Source organism: Ursus americanus, chromosome 7 (genome assembly GCF_024610735.1).
Source record: "Ursus americanus isolate L20-20 chromosome 7, mUrsAme1.1.p, whole genome shotgun sequence".
NCBI classification, from domain to species: domain Eukaryota; kingdom Metazoa; phylum Chordata; class Mammalia; order Carnivora; family Ursidae; genus Ursus; species Ursus americanus.
Window position 1 is genome coordinate 52406589 of NC_142133.1, and position 20333 is coordinate 52426921.

At 51.5% G+C, this 20333-nt stretch overlaps 2 protein-coding genes across 2 annotated transcripts in view; one reads left to right on the forward strand and one right to left on the reverse strand.

Annotated features, from left to right (window-relative positions):
• Position 1: 1 nt before the first annotated feature.
• Positions 2-6338, forward strand: CIAO1 (cytosolic iron-sulfur assembly component 1). The gene is made up of 7 exons (XM_045808985.2): positions 2-285; positions 851-999; positions 1153-1264; positions 1370-1458; positions 1694-1895; positions 2535-2622; positions 3499-6338. Exons 1-7 carry the CDS (start codon positions 147-149, stop codon positions 3737-3739), a joined length of 1020 nt encoding a protein of 339 aa, XP_045664941.1. The 5' UTR covers positions 2-146; the 3' UTR covers positions 3740-6338.
• A 591-nt stretch (positions 6339-6929) lies between these two features.
• The window catches only part of SNRNP200 (small nuclear ribonucleoprotein U5 subunit 200), a 29191-nt gene continuing 15787 nt past the window's right edge, over positions 6930-20333 (reverse strand). Inside the window, exons 21-45 of the mRNA XM_045808991.2 lie at positions 19814-20011; positions 19232-19384; positions 19038-19118; positions 18695-18778; positions 17951-18057; positions 17491-17609; positions 17070-17224; positions 16773-16962; positions 16392-16565; positions 15248-15408; positions 14712-14939; positions 14160-14351; positions 13895-14073; positions 13573-13724; positions 12618-12726; positions 11696-11804; positions 10980-11169; positions 10721-10885; positions 10375-10496; positions 10021-10164; positions 9741-9917; positions 9272-9432; positions 9073-9154; positions 7474-7566; positions 6930-7366 (exon numbers count right to left, since the gene is read on the reverse strand). Coding sequence (XP_045664947.1) covers positions 7223-7366; positions 7474-7566; positions 9073-9154; positions 9272-9432; positions 9741-9917; positions 10021-10164; positions 10375-10496; positions 10721-10885; positions 10980-11169; positions 11696-11804; positions 12618-12726; positions 13573-13724; positions 13895-14073; positions 14160-14351; positions 14712-14939; positions 15248-15408; positions 16392-16565; positions 16773-16962; positions 17070-17224; positions 17491-17609; positions 17951-18057; positions 18695-18778; positions 19038-19118; positions 19232-19384; positions 19814-20011 — 3669 coding nt within the window. The 3' untranslated portion in view covers positions 6930-7222. The remainder of the gene's footprint in view (positions 7367-7473; positions 7567-9072; positions 9155-9271; positions 9433-9740; positions 9918-10020; positions 10165-10374; positions 10497-10720; positions 10886-10979; positions 11170-11695; positions 11805-12617; positions 12727-13572; positions 13725-13894; positions 14074-14159; positions 14352-14711; positions 14940-15247; positions 15409-16391; positions 16566-16772; positions 16963-17069; positions 17225-17490; positions 17610-17950; positions 18058-18694; positions 18779-19037; positions 19119-19231; positions 19385-19813; positions 20012-20333) is intronic.

Below are 20333 nucleotides of genomic sequence, written 5' to 3' on the forward strand. Positions count from 1 at the left end.
CAGGAAGACCCGGGCCCTCGAGCGGAAGCGGCGAAATCTGACGGCCGTCGGAGGCCGGAGTGGGCGTCGCGGGCGTTTGTACCGTGGGACTCGCCTTCGGCACGGCCGCCTCTGCCCACTTCCTCCACACCCTGCTCTAGGCCGCCATGAAGGACTCGCTGGTGCTGCTGGGCCGCGTCCCGGCCCACCCGGACTCCCGCTGCTGGTTCTTGGCCTGGAACCCCGCGGGAACCCTGCTGGCGTCGTGCGGTGGTGACCGTAGAGTCCGCATCTGGGGCACGGAAGGTCAGGCCCGGCCTCGCTGCACGACCCCTGCTGCCTAGGGTTCAGCGTGCGCGTAGTGTGGGTGCCGGGCTCAGGGAGTGCGCAGCCTTTGGGGCAAGCCGACCTGAATGAGGTTACAGTCCATGGGGGAGGAGGGGAGAAGCCGCGTTCAAGTTAGACGTTATCCACTCTGGGAAAGACTTTTTGGGCGAGGGAGTCGGCAAGTATTGAAAGCAAACTCGTCAATGGGCTGGAACTGTTGAGGGAATTCTGATAGTTGCTGAGACCGGAAAAGGAGGAGAGAAGGGTGGTAGGAATGTAGTCAGCAGAGTAATTTGCGACCCAGTGTGAAGTTTAAATTTTATCTTGAGGGCATTTGGGAGCCATTGACAGTTTTAAATCAGAAAAGTGACTCCTCAGATTTGTTTTAGAAGGATGCCTGCAGAGGAAGTAGAGGAAGTAGTCAGTTACTGGTTTCTGAAAGCACGTTGTTAATAACATACACCTATTGAGCCCAGCTTGGCTCCAGGCGTCTGCACCTTCTTGTGCACCCAGCTCCAGAGCTTGGCCTGTCCTTTGCTTTTAGGTGACAGCTGGATCTGCAAATCTGTCCTTTCCGAAGGCCACCAGCGCACTGTGCGGAAGGTAGCCTGGTCTCCCTGTGGCAATTACCTGGCCTCTGCCAGTTTCGATGCTACCACTTGCATTTGGAAAAAGAACCAGGATGACTTTGAGGTAACCAGGCTGGATGGGAGCAGGATTGTTGCCTTTTTGCTCCCCAGGGCTGGTTCAGGAACCTAAGCCAACCTGGGCTAGCTCGACTGCACCTATGAAAAGAACGCCAGGGACCTTAGTTGCTTGATTCTTGTTCCTCTTCCCTTTTCACAGTGTGTAACTACTCTGGAGGGCCATGAAAATGAGGTCAAGTCAGTGGCCTGGGCCCCTTCTGGCAACCTCCTTGCCACTTGCAGCCGAGATAAGAGTGTGTGGGTCTGGGAAGGTGAGTCTAGATCCTTCCAGATGCAGTCGGGAGCCAGTGAATAGACATCTACCTCTGTGTCCGATAGGGTCAGCTCGTGGGCTCCTTTCTTTTTCCCTCCCACAGTTGATGAAGAAGACGAGTATGAATGTGTCAGTGTCCTCAACTCTCATACACAGGATGTCAAGCATGTGGTTTGGCACCCAAGCCAGGAGGTAAGAGTGAGGTGAAGTACCTTGGTGGGAAGGAATTTTGGTGTGGAGGGTTGTACTCAGCCTTCCTCTGCTCTCAGCCTCAACCTTTTATGGGGATCTCTATCTGTGAACAAAAGGCATTATTAATGCTTTTATAGAGACAGATCCCTGGGACTGTCGTAGCTGGGAGAGGTATTGGAACTATAGGCACTTCCTAAGCCCTATAGACAAGTGCTGTGTTCCCGCCTCCCCTCAGCTGTTAGCCTCTGCCAGCTACGATGACACGGTGAAGCTCTACCGGGAGGAAGAGGATGATTGGGTATGCTATGCCACCCTGGAAGGCCATGAATCCACTGTGTGGAGCTTAGCCTTTGACCCCAGTGGCCAGCGCTTGGCATCTTGCAGTGATGACCGTACTGTGCGTATCTGGCGCCAGTATCTACCGGACAACGAGCAAGGTGAGGGGCCAGAGAGCTAAAGGGGACTCCTCTCTCATGAGGTTTACAGTCTACTAAAGGTCTAACACACAGAGATGAATCAGAGCAAATTGGAGTAGAAAGGGAGATGTGCTACGAGAGGGCTCCCGAGCCAGTGCTGGCAGAGTCAGGGAAGGCTATGTGGAAGAGGAGCCATTTCATGCGAACTTGAAAGTGTGTATAGGATTTTAAGACAGGAAAAACTTAACAGGAGAAGAGACTTCTGGGTGAAAACAGAACAGAATGAGCAAAGGCATTGAAGGTGCAAAAGCCTAGATTTACACCAGGGACCGTGATTCCTTTAGATGGAGCAGAGGGTATAAAGGATCTGGGGAGTGGGTTGGGTGGCTGAGCTGGTTGGTGGCCTTAAAAGTCAGGCTAACTAGTCAGACATAGTCTGCGGCAAAAAGTTTTTAAAGAACAGGGCCGTGCCTTCTGAGAATTCTGTAAAAATCCCTGCCTGACCACAGTATGTAAGGCAGATCAGTAAGGATGGAGACGGAGGAACCAAAATGAGTCCTCGTGATTGAAGGTGGGGGTGAGGGAGGGCAGATGAGGAGCTCCTCCCAAGGTGCCCAGGACACGGACCTGTGTGAGGCTCAAGAGAAGTCTGTTGTGCAGGGGTGGCGTGCAGCGGCTCTGACCCCAGCTGGAAATGTGTCTGCACTTTGTCAGGCTTCCACTCCAGGACCATTTACGACGTGGCTTGGTAAGACCTCCATCCCCACACCCACCCGTTTGGAGAGATTTTAGAGAAGACAAACCCCCGTGGTTCTGTCTACCACCTTGGGGAGTACTTGGACTGCAGGGCAGCTGCCTTCATTTCTGCAGGCCAGGCGGACTGTCTGCCCTGCTGGTCTAGGGCCGGCTGGCCTGAGGTTCACAGGAGCAGGGGACAGACTTACAGACGCAGGCCTGTACCTACTTCAAGATCACAGGCTGTGAGAGCAGCACCAGCCTTGTGTTGGGGAAGGGGGGGGCGTGTCACACAGCCTCATACATCCAGAAATGTTATTCTTGAAATTGGATTCCTGGCTGCAGTTTTTATGATTTGGTAACACTGACTCTCCCCTTAATGGAGTCTAGGAAAGCCATACTATTCATATAGGAGAGTGGTCAGAGGGCAGTTCTGGCCGCAGGAATCTATCTGGAGGAAATAATCCTAGACGAGGAAAATAGTGATGTGCATCTAAGCTGTATTTATATTAGCAAACATTTGGGAATGACAAAAGTGACCTTAGGAGAAGTACGGTAAAAATCAACGGCCCATTCCTGTGAAAAGAAATAGTTAAGAACGACTTGCGATAAGGGAAGCTGCTTGGGCTAAGTGAGCAAAGTGCAGTTCAGAATCAAGGAGTTTTTTGGGTTGACTGGGGAAACCTCACCTAGATGGCAGCACTCGAAGAATTAGGGGGTGATGCCTGTGGCCTTGCGTTAGTTAGGGAAGCTCTTCAATAATGGCCTTTGAGCTGAGGCCTGCTGTTTGGGAAGAGCTGCCCAAGGACAGTAGAACCGATCTCTTGTGCCTGATCCGCCCCGTTGGGGAGGGAGGAGCCACACTCACTGATGCACACGTTCCTCCCAGGTGTCAGCTGACAGGGGCCCTGGCTACAGCTTGCGGGGATGATGCCATCCGTGTGTTTGAAGAGGATCCCAGCTCAGATCCACAGCAGCCCACCTTCTCCCTGACAGCCCACTTGCCTCAGGCCCATTCCCAGGATGTCAACTGTGTGGCCTGGAACCCTAAGGAGCAGGGGCTTCTGGCCTCCTGCAGTGATGACGGAGAGGTGGCCTTCTGGAAGTATCACCGACCAGAAGGCATCTGAGCCACCTTGACTCCGAACAGAATCATGGTTCCCCAGAAAATGTCTTAAGACTTTCCCAGCCCCAAGAGGACCAGGAGGAGCATCCTTGACCTTCGTCTAACTTGGCTCTCTTCCATTCAGACGTGGGTAGACGTGCAGAGCCACAGAACCACTCCCTCTTCCCCTCCTATGACATGCGGCCCTCGGTGAAGAGCTACAGAACTTCAGTGCGTTGTGGTTATGCTACAGCTTTTGCTTGCTTGAGGGCACAGTGTTCAGTTTTGGGGGGTGCCTAGAGTCTTTATAGCCACCTTATCTCTGTGTAGAAGGGGGTACATCTTAGCCTTTTCAGAAACAGGAAGCTTTCTAGAAATAGGTCATCTGAGTCCCAAGTCCTATTTCATAAGGACATTCACAGCTTAAAAGAATTCCATGGCGAGTGCTTTTCTAGAAATAGGTTCTGCCTTCCTTATTTCTGGGTAGATCCTTACATTTTAGACATTCAGTACTGCAGGACATTTTTTAATGTAGGCTGGTTTAGAGTAAGACATGCTTCTGCTTTCCCTTAGAAACGCCGTTGTGTCTTCTGTGCAGGTATGCTGCGGTGGCAACTGCGAATGCCGAAAAATAAATGGGGAAGGGCGTGAACCCTAAGAGGGAGTTACTACTGGCTACAGGCCATACATTCTCAGTGGGGCTGAAAGTCGGTTCTTGGGTGGGAGGCATGAAAATATTAGAGACCATAATTTGTGGCTAATGAACCACCAGTATTAAATTTTTGTGGTGGAGGCAAATAGAAAAAAGACCTAATAAGGCTCATTAGGGGCATGATAATGAAAAAAGGTAGAGAACCACTCCTTAAGCTATCACTTCTTCGATCTCATTCAAGTTGTCCTCTGAAAGTCACTTCCAAATGGGTTTTGACTTGAGGACTGTCCCCAGAGCTACAGCCTTCACCTGATTGTTTATACCACAGAAATCAGGACCTTAGGTTTTGGAAAGACAGCCAGGGCGGTGCCTTGCAGTGGCTCCCGCTGTGGTTCCCGAGAGCCTTTCAGGGGACCTGTGCGGTCAGCTGTGGCAGGAATCAAGGCAGTGGCACCTCATACTAGTGGCCGTCGTCTTCACTGCCTTGCCCTCACGGTAGAAACCGTGGCAGCCTCGTTTACAAATGCCCTGGATAGAACCCACTAAACACTGTTAAATCTTGACCCGAGAACACAAGCTAACACGCCGGCCGTGGAAAGCAGGATAAAGCCCTCCTGCCACACACTGAAGTAAGGCTGTCCTGACAAAAAGCAGTTGTGTAAGCTGAACTGTCTTCGTGGCCCCATTTTGACTTGAAAAAAATTAGCAAATTACGTTAGTTAGACTTGGCTTACCTGGCAGACATTTTCTGGGACGTGGATGGAGTGAGCCTTTCGCGTCAAGGGAAACTGGTAGTGTTGCCAATGAAACAATAAAGCTCTTAAGCAAAAATTAGAATTTTCGAAACCTTGTATTGCCACCGTGAGCTTGACATCTTCCCAGCGCTTGCTCTTCTGAGGAGACTGGTGGTATTAACAGATGCAGTCTGTATGATGAAATGTGTCATTTGGAAGATCTGCCGAAATCAGTGAACCAACATTTTCCAAATGACTAATGCATGATATTATGAAATCTTTCATGGTTAAGAAATTCATTCAAAGTGTAAGACCAAACAAATAAAATGTTTTAAAAAGCAGGGGGGTGGTGGTGCCTGGGTGGCTCAGTGGGTTAAACATCTGCCTTCTGCTCAGGTCACAATCCCAGGGTCCTGGGATCGAGCCCCGTGTCACGCTCCTTGTTCAGCAAGGAGTCTGCTTCTCCCTCTCCTTCCCCTGCTTGTGCTCTCTTTCAAATAACATCGTAAAAAAAAAAAAGCGTAAGACCAGTGGTTTTTTGGGGGTTTTTAAAAAGATCTGAGAGAGACACACAGCACAAGTGGGAGGGACAGAGGCAGAGAATCTCAAACAAACGCCACACCAAGCAGAGCCCAACGTGGAGCTCTATGTCATGACCCAGACATCATGACCTGAGGTGAAACCAAGTCAGATGCCTAAGTGACTACACCACCCAGGCGCCCCAAGACCAGTGGTTTTAATGCAACAGAGTAGAGCAAGTTTATTTGATAAGGTTGTAGATTCCACACTGCCTTTAAAAAACTCACTTGTGGAGTCTCAGTGTAATATCAAACGGCTAATTACCTGAAAAGGCTTTAAAAACCCTTGTCTGGTTTCGTATCTGTGTAAAGACAGTTCTAGTTCATTTGACGTCAACAAATACAAAATTACAGGAATAGCTATGAGAATGTCTTTCATTACAGCAGACGTGACCTAATGAGATTTGTAAAAATGTAAAATGCTGTCTTCTCCCCGGATTTGTTTCAGAAGGTATTTTTCATAAAATATTAAGTTACCGAGGCACCTGGGTGGTCAGTCGGTTAAGCGTCTGTCTGCAGCTCAGGTCATGATCCCAGGGTTCTGGGATAGAGCCCCGCATCATGCTCCCTGCCCCACGGAGAGAGAGGCCTGCTGCTCCCGCTCCCTCTGCCGCTCCTCCTGCTTGTGCTCTAATTAAAGAAATAAAATCTTAAAAATTATTTTTAATGCATTAAATTGTTTTAATCCCTAATATAGTAAACATCAATAGATATAACCAAGGTGATAAAATATCTTTGGGGGTATTTTTTGTCCTCTTACTTGAAAACTGCCGACCTAGAGACACTATGCTTGAAAATTATCTTCCAACTTTATGCACATTTATTCCTAAACAACAGAAGGCAAGAATCTGAAGAGGAAAATTTGTAAATGCAGATCACAGAATTGGTTTACCAAGACTGGGCCACACCCAGCTGGTGTGTTTTAATCTCCTTTCTGGTACTGCCTCCTTATGGGAGGGGACACTGCAGATCTTGGGAGACTCGAGTTCAGTGTTAGTTCCTACAGTAGTGCTGATATCTGGGTAACAACAGAGGTGGGAGAAAAGGGCATAACTCTGACAGCTATCTAACCTTGTTCCCTCTCTACACTGACAGGAAAGGCTGCAGGTGACAGCCCAACTAAAGAGCAGACTTGTCCTCTAGAAGTATTCATTATGAGCAAGTTCAGTGGCTAAAAATCCAAATGTTTTTGGCCAAGGGCCTTAGGCAGAGAAAAGAAACTTTAATTTGGGAACACTGCAAAGACAAACGGTTTTTCCAAGTTATTTTATTAGAATGTCTGACAAAAGGAACTACACAGAACATGCCTAAAAATGCTGTACATAGTTTATGCTCGACAACTACAGGACACCTGCAGACACTGGATCCCAAGTCTAGACGGCAAGGGAGTAAGAGGGCCAAGTAGGAGAAAGGGGCTGGGACGGCACCTGCACTGACTGGCCAGATCGCACAGCAACAGCCCTGGTCCCCACGTAACTGTACGTGTTCCTAACTCAGGTGCAATTCTCTCCTCTTGGTAAGAGTACGTGCAAGCGCCTCTGGACTCAGTCCGAGTCACTGTCTGTCTCCGCTTCCTTCACGTCCACACTGAATTTGTATTCCTGGTCACATCCCATGTAAGCATCACTCATGAAATACAGGGTGTAGTTGTGGGCACCAGTGGCTGGGGCCACAAAGTCAAGCTTCACCTAGAGAAAGCAGGCAGAAATCAGGGCGAGCAGATGTGGGGTGGGGAGGGCAGAGTTCTCACCCTGACCCCATCGCAGAACAAATGCTGGGGCCAGTGTTCACTCACCTTGGCCTTCTGCTGCAGGGTCAGCCTCTTGATGGAGATGAGGCTGTTGGACTTGGCATCGCCGATCACCACCCACCAGCCCTCTTCACGTTTCTGCGGTGACCAAGAGCCAAGAATTTCAGCATGTAAAACGCGATGGCCATGAGACCATGAGAATGGTTACAAAAGTAGGGAAATAAAAACCAGACAGAAAGCTTTCTAAAATTTCCTCCTGGCAGGGGGGGTGTCTGGGCAGCTCAGTCGGTTAAGCGGCCAACTCTTGATTGCAGCTCAGGTCATCATCCCAGGGTCCTGGGATCGAGACTCATATCCGTTCGGATCCTCACTCAATGGGGAGTTGGCCTGAGATTCTCTCTCTCCCTCTGCCCCCCCACTCCCGCCACCACACTTGCTCTAAAATACATAAATAAGGGGCGCCTGGGTGGCTCAGTCGGTTAAGAGTCTGCCTTTGGCTCGGGTCATGATCCTGGGGTCCTGTGATCAAGCCCTGCACTGGACATCCTACTCAGCGGGAAATCTGCTTTTCTCTCTTCCTTTGCCCCTTCCCCTCGCTCGTGCTCTCGCTTGCTCTCTCTCAAAATAAATAAAATCTTAAAAAATAAAATAAAATACATAAATCTTTTAAAAAATGAAATAAAATTTCCTCCTAAAAGACAATTTGGTGTAACAAAGACTTTCGAAACGGTCAAAAAGTTATTTCAAATGAACTCTGTTTTTAAGTGGATGAACTCACTATTGGTTCTGGCTCATTTCCTTATTTATTCCAAAATACCTTCTCCTGACATTCAGCGTTTGCCAATGAATCCAAGATTCCACTATTAGAGATCTAGTCCTTGGGGCCTGGCAGCGGAGTTCCTGAGACCCCTTTAAGTAAAAAGTACCCATGGCAGATAAGCAAAACCAGCTGACATGGAGAAAAGCCCGCCCCAGACAGGATCCACAACAGGCCATCCCTGTCTGAAAGTCCAAGTATTCCAGTTTAAAGCTCTCTTTCCCCAGAGCCTATTAAACCACTAGTTTGTAAAATGAAACATTACAGTGTAGCTCGTTTCTGCTTTCGGTCCTCAAATATTCTCTCATATACGGGATCAGATTTTCTTTCAGGTGGTAAAGAACCAAGTAACTGGACGCCGAGTGAAGTGGCAGTGAGAAAGGAGAAGAAACACCAACTAGAAAAGCCCAACTATCCCGGAGTCGTTTAAAAAAAAATTCATCTTAACAATCACAGAGACTAACAATACTGTATAACCGATGTTTTTAACAATGACCAGTCACCTGAATTGTCTTCCAGCGCAACAACCACCAAACCACCCATGGCCCCAGTATTAATTCTCAGCCTTGTGTCTCGTCATTACTCTAAACTTCCTTCCCCCACTGACAATGTACGCTTGAACTCTGAACGCGAGCCAATGGATAAAGCCTCCAGAAGAAACCTCGTACTGCTACTTAAAAATGGAGCTCATTTGAGATACCTTTTGACAGTTTTAACGTCTTAGTTAGATCCAACTGTCTTTCAGGAGGAAATTTCAGGAAGTTTTCTACCTGGTTTTCATTCATTTCATTTCTACCTGGTTTTCCTGTCCAGCTACTAGGACCCACCTGCGGAAAGAGAGGCGCGATCACAGGGCCTGTGACTTCCTCCTCTCGCTCCAGCTGCACCAGCACCACCACCGGCCCACCGCTGCGGGGAGAAGGGCAGGGCGGCGCGTCAGCACCGAGGCAGTGGGGTCGGAGCGCACCATCACGCCGGGCCCAGCAGGGACCCCGGGGGCAGGGCGCCTGGCCGGCCCAGGCTCACCTGCGGATGCTGTCCTTATCCACCACTTCGTACGAAAGCTCGATGTTAGGGTAGCGGTTGCAGAAGCGGGCCACGTCTGCGATCTGGCTGTCGGACAGCTGCAGCAGCGCATTTCGTTCTTCGTCTTCCATCTCCATGATGTCAAACACGCTCTCCACTCCCTGCAGTGGGCATTCAGAGGTCAGGGAAGGAGAGCACATACTAACAGCAAATGAAACCTGGCTCCAAACAGCTGCTAATTTTCCTTCCTGTGCCATCAGATCATGTAAAGACACGGCTTCAGGAAGAACGCAGCCCACGACTGTACACTGTCAGGCTCTCCGGTATCCCAGTATGTAACACCCTCAGAGAAACTGAGAAACTCCAACTCTCCCTACCGTGACTCACCTCCCACAACCCCTTCAACTGGCCCCACCTCCCAGGACACTTAGCTCAGCCGCCCAGCTGTCCAGGTCCAGACCCAGCTCACCTTGTCTGTGCAACGTTTAATATGCTCCGAGGTGAAGTGCGGCAGCTGTTTCAGGTAGGAGTCCTTGGACCACATGGCCTGGGTGACCATCTGGGCCAGCTCCATAGCTGCCAGAGCAGGGCTAAGCCACCCGTTGCTGGAAAGGACATCCACACAGGCCTGGATGAGCCGGATTGCCTGAACAGCGAAAGGAGTGCAAGAGAAGGCACAGTTAGAACCGCGACTTCATAGGCCACCCCTGGCCCCTCCGCTCCACGCCCACACCTGCACCCACACCTACCTTGCTGAGGATTTCCTCTGTATCCGACTGCAGCTCAGCACTCAGCTGCATGCGGGACAGGTGAGCTTGCAGAAGCAGGTTGGTCTTGACATGCGGATCATTGAACTTCGGGTTATTCAGCTTGTGGGGGACCTTCTGAGCCAACTGGAGGGGGAAGAAAAATAGCTGGTGACGAACCTGAGAACAGCTCTTGGGCCCAAGGCACCACCTGCCCCAAGCTCACAACCCTTCAAAACAGAGAAGTGTGGGGGATATGTTGGGGTCTTCTTGTGCTGACAAGGACACCATGTGCTCTGGGCACACAGGCCAAGTTTCAAGTCTAAAGATGTTATCCTGAACCCAAGATGTCCTCACCTGCCGCAGGAGGTTATCTTCATGGTGCCGGATGGGAATGTTCTCGTACTCCGCCGCGTTGGAGATGATCTCAATAAGCCCTCGCACCTTGGTCTTGGCATTCAGGGACATACTGAAGAGCTCTGACAGCCAAGGAGGAGGAGAAAGTGGAGAAGTCAGAAGAGGAGGAGGGTGGAGAGTTAACTGCCTGGGCTGCCTTACCCTGCACTACCCTACGATCCATCCCTCTGAACGACACACGGGGCACTGGAAGCCCTGGGCTCGCTCATCCGGGTGGGCTGCAGGCCCCCGCAAGAGACTTCTTTAGCTTGGGCTCCCCAGACAGCAACCCCTGCCGGCCCCTCACCAATGGTGGTGTAGTTGATGTAATAGTAAGCAGCGATCATGCCCAGGTTCAGGGGCGCCACGTCCATCTCGTCCTCAATGCTGATGCACTTGGACTGCTCCAAGTCACTCAGGGTCTGCTCCACGAGCTCGGACAAGTGGTCAGACAGGTGACGATGCGAGATGCCTGTGAAGGTGAGAGAAGCAGGGAGTCAGCGGGAGATGGCCGGCAAGCACCAGGAGAACCACAGAAGGACACCGTGTCCTCTGAGCACGCTGACCCTGCAGGTTGTAGTAATTGGGGTTCTGGGTCATGCGGCGGTACAGGAAGGTCCAGGTCAGGTAGTCCACGGCGTCCTGCTTGTTCTCGATGGTCTTGGTGACAATCTCAGCGTTGAAGTGGTCGTGCATACAGTGGTCCAGATGGGACTCTACTGGCAATGGCTCATACAAGAACTTTTTGAAGAAATCCTGTGCATTGGAAAAGGAGAGAGAGTAATATAGTCAGTGACAACATCGTCACAAAGAAGGGCAAATCAACAGGAAACAGCCCTTGTGTGACAGACACAGCTAGAACACCTGTGGAACAATGGAAGAAATCATTGTACCAACAAGGTGAACTGGGTCTGCACCTGGAATGCTGGGCATGTAAGCAGAATGCTGGGTGTGCGTGTAAGCGAATGTTGGGTGTGTATGCCTGTTCCCACCGGTATCTTAGTTACTCTCACAACAGGAACAGGGATATAGCAAATCACGCAGGCCTCACAGTACATGAAGAACCAGCAAGAAAGTAAAGACCTCAACACGTGAGATCAACAATGGCAGCAAAAACAAAGGGCTACAAAATTCCAAGTGGCTGAAAGGCTTATTACAAAAGCAATATGGAAAATAAAAGAAACAGAAGTTGACAGAAAGAACGTAAACAAGAAAAGACACCTATTAAAGACTCTCCTCTGAAGCCCACGATCTCAAGAGGGTACCCGAGGCCAGGACTGACCTTTTTGGAGCCCTGGCACATGATAACACAGCGCCCCTCGTCATCCTGCAAAGGGCGGTTGGCATGCCCCACCATCTGAAGCACATCGTAGATGGGGTAATCCACATACCTGGGGACAGAAGAGATGAAAGGCGACAAAGGTGCATCAACACAGAGACCACACTCAGGAGGCCTGGACCCCCTCGATAGCAGAGAATACAGTGCGAACATGGGGGATAGCATCAAATTACAGCTAACCCCTGTGGTTAGGACTTCTTGTGCTCAGGTACCAGTTTCACATATCTCTAGATCATTGCAGTTTTCAAGGGTAAGAGTTGGGACTTTGCTGCTCAGGGTCCCTGAACCAGAGCTACAAACCCAGCGTGTGCCAAAAGCGAGTAACTCCCTCATCAAGGATCAAATATATATTAAGTCAAGCTTCCCAAACAACTGCATATTTCATGAGTTAGCAAGTCACCTAACTGAAATCCAAACCTAGAAGGAATTTCAGACATTAAAGATAAACCATAAATAATCCACTTCAGAAAAAAAAAAAAAACTACATTTTGAGAACAAATTATTATTAAGAATCAAATCATTCAAGCTTTTTCTGAGAAAAACCAAACCTTCTACTTCTTGTCACCACAAAGGTGTTTGACTTGGACCACGTCACTTTCCCAACCTATAAAATAAACGAGTTAACTACCTCATCTCTAGCTCGAACTTCCTGGTTTTCCAACTTGCTGAAATACAACACACCGACCCCAGAAGCAAAAGTGAGCGTAGGTCCTGAGACTGAAAACTCTCAGACACCTGGCTATGGGGGAATCTCAGCTGGCAGTTTATCTCCCTAACACGTTTCCTTCATCATTTCTGGATCTGCAGATGTTACGTTCCTCTTAGGAGGAAGGTTCCCATTACCGCAGAGCACAGCGAGACTCACGCGTGGATCTTGCCGTTGTAGTACTGGGTGTCCATGATGATCACCAGGTGGGCGGCCACATTCATGCCCCAGCAGAGACTCCGAGAAGCTACCACCACCTGGATGGCCCCTGAGTGGCAGAGGGGAGAAGACTGAGTGCAGGGCTCTCTGGGAGGATCTGTCTCCTGCGCCGGTAGGGGGCTCACCCTGTGCTACGCGTCAGAACTCACAGCAAAGCCTGCTGAGAGTGAGCCCGAATAATGCGTAAGGGCTAACACAATGCTGTAAGAGGTGGCTCCAAGCTGCCATTGCCCTGCTCAGGAGACTACCCTACAGGAAACAGGGTAATCCCGGAACAGAATTCCAAGCCCAGGGAAAGCGAGGCTTAGCCATCTGCCTGTCAGCCTGGCCTTGCTGACTGGAAAGCGCTAACACCACCTCAGTCATGGGCTGGCTCAGTACGTGGCAGCAAAACCGAGCTGGGAGTGACGGGTTCAAGCATCGAAGAGTGCCAGTAACCAACTGTGGCAGGAGCACGTCCACCGCAGCTCCACCCAACAGTGTCAGAGAGAACACCCTGCGTGGAATGCCACAGGTCAAGAGGGACAGGAGCACACAGACCACCCGGACGAGACTCACAGTTCTAGCATTTACTACACCTCTAAGATCTACCAACCTTGGTGAGTGTGGTATCCATGGGAAACCAGGTCTACTGGTCAAAGGTCCTGGTCTAGAAAACCAGGTTTTAAAGTAATACCACCTTACGTGCCTGTTTTCTCATCTAGCAGGAAGGCATGATATTCGATCCGTATCATGAGACTGCTGAGCGGATCAAATGAGGTAAGAGATAAAATAATCGGAAAAGTATTTTGACGATGATGCACGTGCTGGAAGGATCACCCATGTCTTAAAGTCGCGTACCCATCGCCCGACACTCTCAGACAGAACCTCCCCTGGGCCACAAGACTTTCTGCACCTGAGCTGAAGAGCTGTTCCACCAGGCGTCGCTCCATGGGGCTGAGCCCCTCGTGCAGGTAGCCCACCCCATTTAACAGTGTTTCCTTGAGCGTGCTGTCACTTAGCTTCTCCAGGTACGGGATCAGATCCTTCTCGGTGCAGTGCAAGAACCTAGGCAGTACGGGCACAGATTCAGCTCGGAGCCCTTCCCATCCCCGGCAAGACCCTTCCAACTACACCGCTGGCTGGCCCCTGACCTAATGGGGCCAACACCCACCCTCATACACAGAGCGCCCTGCAGGGTGAGCCAACCTCAGTGACCCAACTCCACAGCCCCCCACCTCTGCCGCTGGATATCCGCCGCACACGTGGTGAGGATGTCGATGGCAGTGAGGCGAGTCTGCTTTCGGGACGGAACAAAGACAATGACCGGCTTCTTGGGAGAGTGTTTGGTGATAGCATGGTACACGGGCTTGGCCATGGAGAGCAGGCGAGTTTGTGTGTGGCTGATGTTGAAGCCCTGGAGACCGAGGGAAACGAAGAGACAGAAGTGAGAGCTGGTCCTCCGACGTGAGGCCACGTAGGCGCGGGGAGAGCGGGCCCTACCTGGATGTGCAGCTCCAAGGGCACAGGGCGCACGTTCGGGTGGAAATTGAAAGTAGAGGTGGCACTGCACCCCAGCCAGTGGGCCACGTCCTTAGCGTTCGAGAGCGAGGAGCTAAGTGCCACGATGCGAATGGGTCGCTCAATCTGGGAGGAGATGTAGCGCATCCGGGAGCAGATCACTTCTAAGACAGGCTGGGACACGGGGAGGGAGTCACTACAGGCCCACGCACCCCATCCCCAGCCTGCACCCTGAGTTAGCCTGTCCGTCTGACCCAACCGCCTCGAAATGATCGCCTCACTCTTCCTTCTAATTAGGGTCCTCGCCTATCTTTGGTTTCACCTTCGCCATAGCAGCCAATCTCCACTAAGCAACGCTACTTTCCAAGAATATGACCTAAGAAGTCTCACACTGTCCCTCTGGAATAAAGAGATAAGCAGAATCCTTTTGGAAGCAGCACCTAGTCTCTGGCCTCAGACCCAAACGTAAGTCCCAATGCCAAGGCCACTCAGCCAATCACAGCTCCCCCTCTGTGCTTCAAGGTCAAGCCATACCCCATTCTCGCCCCCGATAAGGTGGACTTCATCCACCACAAAGAGGTTGATGTTCTGGACATTCTTGCGCTGCTTCCACCGCCGGGAAAGGATGTCCCACTTCTCAGGGGTGCTGATGATGATATTGCCCTTGCCCAGGAGCTTCAGGTCTGTGCTGGTCTCCCCCGTCAGGAGCACCACCTTCTTGTTGAGCCTGTCCTGGAACTTCTCATACCAGTCCATGTAAACCTGGCACGCAGGAAAGGCAGAAAAACATCAGGCCAGGCATCGTTTCACTTTTAACGAGAAGAGCCTGAGAAGCCAAACAGAGAGACTTGTTGCTCTGTGCACCTCAAACTACTTTCTAATCCCACATTAACCTTTAAAGGACAGTAGAGTTTTCCTGCAGTACACGCACCGAGGACACCAACAAAAGCAAGAAGGGTCTTGCCACAAATCACCCTGCAAATTTCAAGGGCTTAGAGAATTCTGATCTGGGCTCAGAGGAAAACAGCTTCCAGGCAGGTTCGCACGTGACCCAGCACCATGCCACGTACCTGCTCCGCCAGGGCCTCCATGGGGGTGATGTAGACACAGCGCCCCTCCGAGTTCTGCAGCAGCATCCGCAGGATGGCGAACTCCGCACAGATGGTCTTCCCGCTGCCCGTGGGGGCCCCCACAAACACATTGTCATCACTGTTGTAGACGGTGTTGAACACTGGAAGCCGGCAGAGCGGGGGGGGGGGGGAGACACCGAGGAGAGAAGAGACTCAGACCACTCCTTAGAACAGAGGACACCAGGAGAAACTCAGCCAGTCAGTCAGCTGTCAAGCGCCAACCACGAAGGGGGTGGCATCAGGGCCTCTACCTGCAGTCGGCCTACTCCACCTCTCCCCCCATTTTCTCCCTCTCACACACAGGCAACAGGGCTGGAGCCCGGACCAAGAGGTGGGGTAGCGTGGAGATCTGCAGGATGGCAGAGGGAAGGAGGCCAAGTATCCTGTGCTTCTCTGCCAGTCCTCTCAGGGACCAGGATGCAGAACAAAAAGGGACTGGCTACCTTTCTCTGCCCCTCCAACACTCTCCTGTGGTCCCTGGAAACGGTCTAATAAAGAAGAAAGTAAAGCCAAAGTCCTGGCATTAAGACTGGCTGAAGTCCAAGTTCTGTTTATTAGCTGGTTCAGCTGACGTGCCCCTCCCTGCCGAGCTTCCTCATCTGTGAAACGGGACACGAATAGCAGTACCACCGACAGTGAATCCCTCACAGCATCGGCGGAAGGCATAAAACAGAAACACCCAGATGCACTCAGCCAAAAGTACTCAGGCAACAGGGCATACTCTGAACGTGGCTGTTACTGAAAACAATGAGGGGAAGGAGGCTTCCGTCAGTGCTGCACACGCTGGCTCAATACTTGAGCAACAGGAGCACGGATCCAGCCTCCTGAGCCTGAGAAACAACAATGTACCCTCGTAACACCTTGTTCTACTGACCCTCCCCAGTGGCATGTGCAGACAAGCAAAGGAAATCTAACAGCAACCAAGGACTGAGAGGGGAAAAGTCCCGGTGTGCTCTCAGTCGGCACGCCGAGCTCCGTCTACCTGAGCGCCCCACTTCCCTTCTTGCCGTGGGACGTTATCTGTGTCCAGGGGACCTTAAAAGGCCCCCAAAGGAAATGACCTCCTGGGGATGGAAATGCCTACCTTGGGTCTGGATGGGGTTGAAGAAAGGAAATTTGTCCTGGTAAAGGCTCTCAAAGGCGCTGTTTCTCAGGGCAGACACAGGCAAGGGCTGCAGGTCCAGAAGCTCGGTTGGAGGCGGGTACTTCTCCGGTAGGATCAGGTGCCGGAAGGAGACAGGCAGCTGGGTCTCACAAGCTGCCAGAACAGAAACGGGAGGGGTCATGAGCAGTCCTCCCTTACCTAATGGCCCCTCAGAGCCCCTCCATGCCCGCTGGAAACCCCAAGGCAACAGCAGGTCATATCGCTGCGACCCCACGAAGTCTAGTCCAGTCCAAAGGCCAAGACACTCCTATGATCGCCCAGAAGACGTGCCCCTATGGGACCACGTAGAGACACACTCACAGAGCCAGCGGTCAGACACCACTCGGATGAAGTACTGAGGGGGCAGCGGTTCAAAGACAGGCACGAAGAACGTAATGAGGTGCTCATCCTGGGCATACTTGGCCTTGAGTAGAAAATACTCATGGTGGAGTATCACCTCACTGTCCACATCTTCCACCAGAATCCAGAATGCCTCGGATGACCCGTGAACCTGTCAATACAAGCACAAGTAAAAGGACGTGAGCCAGCGTGGACTCACAGCTCCGATCCAGCTCTCCTCGGGAGCATTCTGCGAGCCTCCACCGAGCGAGGCCTCACCTTCTCATCCCACTGGAAGTCCGGCGTGATGGTCAGCTCCACTTTCAGGGTGGAGCGTGTGATGGGCTGCAGGTGCACCGACAACTCCAACTTGGGGAAGAGGTGGACGTACTTGTGGATGGTCTTCCCCATCTTCGGCATGCGGATAAGCTCCCCTAGGAGGACACGAGAGTACAGCGGCTGCGGCCCAGCCTGCTGAGCAGGGCTGCAAACTGGGCCCTGAGGGCAAGGGGCACATTCCACTCCCGTGCACAGACTCCCGCCCCTCACTCTTAGGGCAGCCCAGAGGATTCAAAGTCACGTCAGTGGGCTGTGAGAAGTGAACACAGGACAACAGGGCACCAGGCCCCGGAACTGGGAAGTAAGAAGGCTTAGAAAGATGTCTGAGCAGTAAGGAGAAAGAGGAGAGCTTCCCGCACACCTATCTCATTATGATTCAGGTCATACAGACGCTCAAAGGGGAAGTTTTTCTTCTCGATCTTCTTCACTACTTCCTCAGGGAGTTTCCGGAACTGGCGCAGAGGACACATGGACTGCCACCTAGCCAGGAGGGACACATCTCCGTCAGTCCCTTGTGTTACAAATGGCCCTCACCATGGCTTCCAACAGATTAGCCGTGACCACACAAAACACAGTCGTTAATGGAAAGCTCCGGGAACCACACCAGCAGCGACACTTGCAAGCCATCACTCCCCACCCCTTTCCCCCCACCCCTGGGCTCCACCCAAAGGGCCTTCCCTCTTGTCAACTTTCACCCAAGTCCAAGTCCCACTTCAGGCGTGAGGGCCTCAGAGATAAGAGCACTCCAAGGATTCCCCACCACACCCTCAGCCTGGGACCTTAGCTCACGGTGACCAGCTTCCAGCTCCCCGGGCCCTTACATGCGCTTGTCAATCATCTTGCAGAGATTCAGCGTCTTGTCCGTAAGCTGCGCCCAACCTCGGTTCAGGACGATCTCAAAGATGGCACGCATCAACCGGCCAGCCGACTGGGAAAGAGAAAGCATTCCCTCTGTTAAGTCCCCACTATCCCCGGACCTCATGAAGCCACCCGACACGTGGCTTAACTACCTCAAGCTCTGATGCGGTGAGGCACACCACGCACGAACCAAGTCCCTCCGTAATTACCGTTCCCCTTTATAGGAGGTGCTTGCCAAACGCGGAACCGTCAGAAAGTGCAGCTCGAGCTCACCGTGCATCTTCACTCAATACTCACTGCACGATTTTAAAGCTCCGGCTCACTTAGCACTAGGGATCTAGCAGGAGTAAGGATGCCAGTGACTTGCCCTTACAGATAAAGACCAAGCATAGCTAAGAGCCTTCTGCCGTTTCCGGATCTACATCTGAGCCCAGCAGCCACAGTGGGAAGTCATTCCCTGTAGGAAAGCAGACACCACGTTTTGTGGCTCTCTGCAGCACTCTCTCTTAAGGCCCTATCTCTCCACATACTTAAGGTCAGTGACACAGAGTGGCTATACCAGACGCACATGAACCAACGAGCCAAATAGGGCAAAACTTGGCCTTCTTTCCCCCTCACTAGGGTCAGGCCTCCCTTCTCCAAGATGCACACCAGCACACAGCTGCGAGCTGCTCAGGTCTCTTCTGGCAGCACCACTCTGCTCTCACCTGTGTGACATATACCATGTCCGCCATTAGCGCAAAGCCCTCCAACTTCAGCTGCGAGATGAAGGCCTGGAGCAGCACATTGATCTGGAAAAAAGCAAGATTGGCCAGAAGGCGGCCAATCACTGAAGAGTCCAGTCCAAGAAAGTGAACCACATTTCTGTTCCGGAGTCCATGCCAGGTAAGATCTTGCTTTATAGGCATTAAATAATCATTACTCCACATAAAAGGACCATGTGAGAAGGATGCAAAAACTGGGAGAACCAAGCAGGTCCCCAAATACGAACTCGAATTAGGAGATTACTAAACCACCTGCTCCTTATCCCAAGCCGGGGAGCGGACTCACCTTTGCACTGGGCTCCTCAATGCTCTCCTTCACGGGAATGGGCACCCGCTCCAGCAATTTCTGCAGCTCCAGCTTCTCCTCCTGCCACAAGAAGGAAACAGGTCATGAAAAAGGCAGGTGACTGAGGAGAGAACCCAACCAGGGGTTTGGCAGTGAGTACCAACCACCTGTCCCAACATGCCATGGGGACTCGCCTCTCTCACAGTGATGTTCTTAAACTCTGAGGACAAGGAGAAGACTCTGAAAAGCTCAATCTCACTCAGGGTGGGCTTCAGCAGCTGGTTGTAGGTCTGTACTGTATCGTTGGTGATGTAGTAGTGGCTGGCTATGCGGCCCAGCTCCGTCACCTACAAAGGAGGAACACTCGGTCCAACAGCGATCATTAACAAGTGGCAACCTCTCACTGTGGGCCACGGGTGCCCACCGCGCGCCCACTGGACGAACTGACGACAACACTACCGCCGGGCCCACGTACATGAGGAAACATGGCACAGTACACTGACCAATGGTCCCACTTTCTGTGCCCACACAGAAAAGACAGCTGAATTAGCCACCTCAACGCAAGTGACAGAAAGGAGGCAGCAGCAGCTTCTAATATGCCATTTTAGAAGTTCCCAGAATCAAAGGCCACAGTCCAATCCCCTGTTTTTTTATTGCTCCGAACAATGAGCAATTAGACGGGCAGTATCCAAATCAAGAACGCAATTTGAAAAATTGTCTCCTGGGGCTACCACTTAGTTCCTGAGACCTTTGCCTCAATCCCTCAGCCCACTCACCTGGAAGTTGCCTGTCTTCTTGTCATACTTGACCAGATTGTTCTTATCCAGCATCAAGGCAGCAGTATGAACCAGATCCAGTCGGCGCTGGTCCAGCAGGGGATCCCCCTTGAGGTCATCGTGAGAGATGCCATAGAGGGTTGGGGATCGGAGCATTCGGATATACAAGTAGGCATAGCCCAGCCAGTTCACCGCATCCTACAAGAAGAGATAGCTCGTGGGTCTTAGCATGGAGAACTGATGTGAACTGATGTCCGAGTGAAACGTTCCCGTAAATCGCTTAGAAATTAATTCCCAATGATAAAAACGTGTATTATGTTCTCTGCTGAAGATTTTTAACATTTCATTATTAAAGAGACAAAGAGTGCTTTCTGAGATCTCGGTAACAAGGGGAACTGTCCGCCACAGACCTGACAAGCTTCTGAGAGACGGCTTACATCGAAGATGTGGGGTGTAGGGTTGGAGGACCCTGGATGCCGGTGGCCCACAGCACCACAACGGAGACCATCCCACCCTGGTA

What these genes read in the sequence shown, in the direction of transcription:
- CIAO1 (XM_045808985.2), top strand. Translation starts at nt 147, where the DNA reads ATGAAGGACTCGCTGGTGCTGCTGGGCCGCGTCCCGGCCCACCCGGAC. An exon ending in CCGCATCTGGGGCACGGAAG is followed by an intron (nt 286 to 850) that starts GTCAGGCCCGGC and finishes CTTTGCTTTTAG; the next exon opens with GTGACAGCTGGATCTGCAAA. An exon ending in TCTACCGGACAACGAGCAAG is followed by an intron (nt 1,896 to 2,534) that starts GTGAGGGGCCAG and finishes TCTGTTGTGCAG; the next exon opens with GGGTGGCGTGCAGCGGCTCT.